This window comes from Cuculus canorus, chromosome 2 (genome assembly GCF_017976375.1).
Source record: "Cuculus canorus isolate bCucCan1 chromosome 2, bCucCan1.pri, whole genome shotgun sequence".
Classification (NCBI taxonomy): Eukaryota; Metazoa; Chordata; class Aves; order Cuculiformes; family Cuculidae; genus Cuculus; species Cuculus canorus.
The window spans coordinates 755,894-761,893 of NC_071402.1; the positions used below are offsets into that span (position 1 = coordinate 755,894).

The 6,000-nt window shown below is 55.0% G+C and overlaps 1 protein-coding gene across 1 annotated transcript in view; it reads left to right on the forward strand.

Annotated features, from left to right (window-relative positions):
• CPSF1 (cleavage and polyadenylation specific factor 1) overlaps positions 1–6,000 on the forward strand; it is a 72,761-nt gene extending 66,761 nt beyond the window's left edge. Inside the window, exons 16-17 of the mRNA XM_054060588.1 lie at positions 2,735–2,873; positions 5,883–6,000. Coding sequence (XP_053916563.1) covers positions 2,735–2,873; positions 5,883–5,930 — 187 coding nt within the window. The 3' untranslated portion in view covers positions 5,931–6,000. The remainder of the gene's footprint in view (positions 1–2,734; positions 2,874–5,882) is intronic.

The window sequence follows — 6,000 nt, forward strand, 5'->3', positions numbered from 1 at the left end:
GACCCATAACTGACCCAGAGCGACCCATAGAGACCCCATAGAGACACATAGAGACCCATAGAGAGACCCATAGAGACACATAGAGACACATAGAGACCCATAGCTGACCCACAACTGACCCATAGCTGACCCATAGCGACCCATAGCTGACCCATAGAGACCCATAACTGACCCATAACTGACCCATAACTGACCCATAGCTGACCCAGAGAGACCCATAGAGAACCATAGAGACCCCATAGACACCCATAGCTGACCCATAGAGACCCATAACTGACCCATAACTGACCCACAGCTGACCCAGAGAGACCCATAACTGACCCAGAACTGACCCACAGCTGACCCAGAGAGACCCCATAGAGACACATAGAGACCATAGAGACCCATAGCAACCAATAGAGACCCATAGAGACCCCATAGAGACCCATAACAACCAATAGAGACCCATAGAGACCCATAACTGACCCAGAGCGACCATAGCTGCCCATAACTGACCCATAACTGACCCATAGCGACCCATAACTGACCCAGAGAGACCCATAACTGATCCATAACTGACCCATAACTGACCCATAGCTGACCCATAACTGACCCATGGCTGACCCATAGAGACCCCATAGAGACCCATAGAGAACCATAGAGATCCATAGAGATCCATGGAGACCCATAGCTGACCCATAGCAACCCATAACTGACCCATAGAGACCCATAGAGACCCGTAACTGACCCATAGCGACCCCATAGAGACACATAGAGACACATAGAGACCCATAGAGAACCATAGAGACCCCATAGAGACACATAGAGACCCATAACTGACCCATAGCTGACCCAGAGAGACCCATAGAGACACATAGAGAACCATAGAGACCCATAGCAACCAATAGAGACCCATAGTGACCCATAGAGACCCATAGAGACCCATAGCAACCAATAGAGACCCATAGAGACCCATAACTGACCCAGAGCGACCCATAACTGACCCAGAGAGACCCATAACTGACCCATAACTGACCCATAACTGACCCAGAGCGACCCATAGAGACCCATAGAGAACCATAGAGACCCATAACTGACCCATAGAGACCCATAGAGTGACCCATAGAGACCCATAGAGACCCCATAGAGACCCATAGAGACTATAGAGTGACCCACAGCTGACCCAGAGAGACCCATAACTGACCCATAGAGTGACCCATAGAGACCCCATAGAGACACATAGAGTGACCCATAGAGACCCCAGAGACACCCCATAGAGACCCATAGGGACCCATAGACTGACCCATAGCGACCCATAGAGTGACCAATAGATACCCATAGAATGACCCATAGAGACCCATAGAGTGACCCATAGAGAGCCATAGTGACCCATAGTGAACTATAGAGACACATAGAGACCCCATAGAGACCCATAGAGTGACCCATAGTGAACCATAGAGACCCATAGAGTGACCCATAGTGACCCATAGAGACCCATAAAGTGACCCATAGAGAGCCACAGTGACCCATAGTGAACTATAGAGACACATAGAGACCCATAGAGTGACCCATAGTGAACCATAGAGAACCCATAGAGTGACCCATAGAGACCCATAGAGACCCATAGAGTGACCCATAGAGACCCATAGAGACCCCATAGAGACCCATAGAGACCCATAGAGTGACCCATAGAGACCCATAGAGACCCATAGAGTGACCCATAGAGAACCCATAGAGACCCCATAGAGACCCATAGAGTGACCCATAGAGACCCATAGAGACCCATAGAGTGACCCATAGAGACCCATAGAGACCCATAGAGTGACCCATAGAGACCCATAGAGAACCCATAGAGACCCCATAGAGACCTATAGAGACCCATAGAGTGACCCATAGAGACCCCAGAGAGACCCATAGAGACCCATAGAGACCCCATAGAGACCCATAGAGTGACCCATAGAGACCCATAGAGACCCCATAGAGACCCCATAGAGACCCATAGAGTGACCCATAGTGACCCATAGAGTGACCCATAGAGACCCATAGTGACCCATAGAGACCCATAGAGACCCATAGAGACCCATAGAGGCCCATAGAGTGACCCATAGAGACCCATAGAGACCCATAGAGACCCATAGAGTGACCCATAGAGACCCATAGAGTGACCCATAGAGACCCATAGCTGCCCCATAGCTGCCCCATAGAGACCCATAGCTGCCCCATAGAGACCCATAGCTGCCCCATAGCTGCCCCATAGCTGTGTTGCTTTCGAGTTCCCATTTTGGGGGTCCCCTTTTCGGGTCTCCATTTTCGAGTTCCCCTTTTCGGGGTTCTCTTTTCGGGTCCCCCGTTTTGGGGGTGTTGGTTTTTGGGGTTCACTTTCCCGATGGGGGTTTTTGGGGTTCACTTTCTCAGTGGGGGTTTTTGGGGTCCCCTTTTCAGGTTCCCCTTTTCAGGGTCCCCTTTTCAGGTCCCCATTTTTGGGGTCCCCTTTTCAGGTTCTCATTTTTGGGGTCCCCTTTTCAAGTTCCCCTTTTCAGGTCCCCACTTTCGGGGTCCCCTTTTTGGGGTGTGGGGTTTTGGGGTCCCCTTTTCACGTCCCCCATTTCAGGGTCCCATTTTTGAGTTCCCCTTTTCGGGGTTCCCTTTTTGGGTCCCCCGTTTTGGGGCTGTTGGTTTTTGGGGTTCACTTTGCCGGTGTTGGTTTTTGGGGTTCACTTTGCCGATGGTGGTGGTTTTGGGGTCCCCCCCCCAGACTGCTGCAGACGGAGCGGCGTTCGCTGCAGAACGCGGTGCGGAACGTGTTGGACGCGGAACTGCTGCAGCGCTTCCTCTACCTCAGCGCCATGGAGCGCCACGAGCTCGCCAAGAAGATCGGCACCACCCCCGACATCGTCAGTCACCCGGAAACGGGGGGGGAAGCGGGGAGGAAGTGGGGGCGGAAGTGGGGAGGAAGTGGGGGGGAAGTGGGGGGAGAAACAGGGAACAAATGGGGAGAAATGGGGGGGGAATGGGGTGGGAATAGGGGGGAATAGGGGGGAATGGGGTGGGAAATGGAGGGGAAATAGGGGGGAAGTGGGGAGGAAGTGGGGGAGGAAGTGGGGAGGAAATAGGGGGAGAAATGGGGAACAAATGGGGGAGAAATGGGGAACAAATGGGGGAGAAACGGGGAGGAAATGGGGTGGGAATAGGGGGGGAATAGGGGGGAAATGGGGTGGGAAATGGAGGGGAAATAGGGGGGAAGTGGGGAGGAAATAGGGGAGGAAGTGGGGAAGAAATAGGGGGAGAAATGGGGAACAAATGGGGGAGAAATGGGGAACAAATGGGGGAGAAAAGGGGAGGAAATGGGGTGGGAATAGGGGGGGAATAGGGGGGAAATGGGGTGGGAAATGGAGGGGAAATAGGGGGGAAGTGGGGAGGAAATAGGGGAGGAAGTGGGGAAGAAATAGGGGGAGAAACGGGGAACAAATGGGGGAGAAATAGGGGGGGAAATGGGGGGAATGGGGGGAATAGGGGGAAATGGGGTGGGAAATGGAGGGGAAATAGGGGGAAGTGGGGAGGAAGTGGGGAGGAAGTGGGGGAGGAAGTGCGGAGGAAGTGGGGAGGAAGTAGGGAGGAGAAACGGGGAACAAATGGGGGAGAAATGGGGTGGGAATAGGGGGGAATAGGGGGGAAATGGGGTGGGAAATGGAGGGGAAATGGGGGGAAGTGGGGAGGAAATAGGGGGAAATGGGGGGGAATAGGGGGAGAAATGGGGAACAAATGGGGGAGAAATAGGGGGGAATGGGGGGAATGGGGTGGGAAATGGAGGGAAAATAGGGGGAAATGGGGTGGGAAATAGGGGGAAATGAGGGGGAAGTGGGGAGGAAATAGGGGGAAGTGGGGGGAAATAGGGGGAGAAATGGGGAACAAATGGGGGAGAAATAGGGGGAATGGGGGGAATAGGGGGAATGGGGTGGGAAATGGAGGGGAAATAGGGAGGAAGTGGGGAGGAAATAGGGGGAGAAACGGGGAACAAATGGGGGAGAAATGGGGGGGAATAGGGGGGAAATGGGGTGGGAAATGGAGGGGAAATAGGGGGAAGTGGGGGGAAGTGGGGAGGAAGTGGGGGGAAGTGGGGGGAGAAACAGGGAACAAATGGGGAGAAATGGGGCAGAAATAGGGGGGAAATAGGGGGAAAGGAGGGAAATGGGGTGGGAAATGGAGGGGAAGTGGGGGAGGAAGTGGGGGGAATAGGGGGAGAAATGGGGAACAAATGGGGGAGAAATAGGGGGAAATGGGGTGGGAATGGGGGGGAATGGGGGGAAATGGGGTGGGAAATGGAGGGGAAATAGGGGGAAGTGGGGAGGAAGTGGGGGAGGAAGTGGGGAGGAAGTGGGGAGGAAATAGGGGGAGAAACGGGGAACAAATGGGGGAGAAATAGGGGGGGAATGGGGGGGAAATGGAGGGGAAATGAGGGGGGAAGTGGGGAGGAAGTGGGGTAGGAAGTGGGGAGGAAATAGGGGGAGAAAGGGGAGAAACAGGGAACAAATGGGGGAGAAACGGGGCAGAAATGGGGTGGGAATGGGAATAGGGGGAAATGGGGTGGGAAATGGAGGGGAAATAGGGGGAAGTGGGGAGGAAGTGGGGAGGAAGTGGGGGGAAATAGGGGGAGAAACGGGGAACAAATGGGGGAGAAATAGGGCTGAAATGGGGTGGGAATGGGGGGGAATGGGGGGAATAGGGGGAAATGGGGTGGGAAATAGGGGGAAATGAGGAGGAAGTGGGGAGGAAATAGGGGGAGAAATGGGGAACAAATGGGGGAGAAATGGGGGGAAATAGGGGGGAATGGGGGGAAATGGGGTGGGAAATGGAGGGGAAATAGGGGGGAAGTGGGGAGGAAGTGGGGGTGAGAAATGGGGAACAAATGGAGAAATGGGGCAGAAATGGGGTGGAAATAAGGGGGGAATAGGGGGAATGGGGGGAAATGGGGTGGGAAATGGAGGGGAAATGGGGGAAGTGGGGAGGAAGTGGGGGAGGAAGTGGGGAGGAAGTGGGGGGAAATGGGGGAAACGGGGAACAAATGGGGGAGAAATAGGGGGAAATGGGGTGGGAAATAGGGGAAATGGGGGAATGGGGTGGGAAATGGAGGGGAAATAGGGGGAAGTGGGGAGGAAATAGGGGGAGAAATGGGGAACAAATGGGGGAGAAATGGGGGGGAAATGGGGTGAGAAATAGGGGGAAATGGGGTGGAAATGAGGGGGGAAATGGGGCAGAAATAGGGGGGAAATGGGGGTGGAAATGGAGGGGAAGTGAAGTGGGAAATAGGGGGAAATGGAGGGAAATGGGGCAGAAATGGGGTACAAATTTGGCAGAAATGGGGGGGAAATGGGGCACAAATGGGGCGAAATGGGAGGAAATAGGGAAGAAATGGGGGAAATGGGGTGGGAAATGGGGGGTAATAGGGGAAATGGGGTGGAAATAAGGGGGAAATGGGAAATGGGGTAGAAAAGGGGCAGAAATGGGGTAGAAATAGGGGGGAAATGGGAGGAAATGGGGGAAATGAGGGGGAAATGGGGTGGAAATGAGGGTGGAAATGGGGTGGAAACAGGGCAGAAAGGGGGCTGTCTATGGGGCAGCTGTGGGGCAGCTGTGGGTCCAGCTCTCCCCTCCCGTGGGGGGGGGGTCTGTCCTCTTTGCTGCGCCCCACAGATCTGTGGGTCAGCTCTCTGCCCCACAGCTGCCCCACAGCTGCCCCACATGCCCACCCTCAGGCTCTCTGCCCCATAAGTTGTGCCCCACACACCCCCCGCCACGCTCCCTGCCCCACATCCACCCCACATCCGCCCCACATCCGCCCCCCCCTCCGCCCCCCGTGGCGTTCGCTGTGGGTCAGCGCTGAAGCCCTCCCTTCTGCCCCACAGATTCTGGAGGACCTTCTGGAGATCGACCGAGTGACGGCGCATTTCTGAGGGGCCTCAGACCCACAGCTGCCCCACAGCTGCCCCACGGCGACCCACAGCTGCCCCACAGCGACCCACA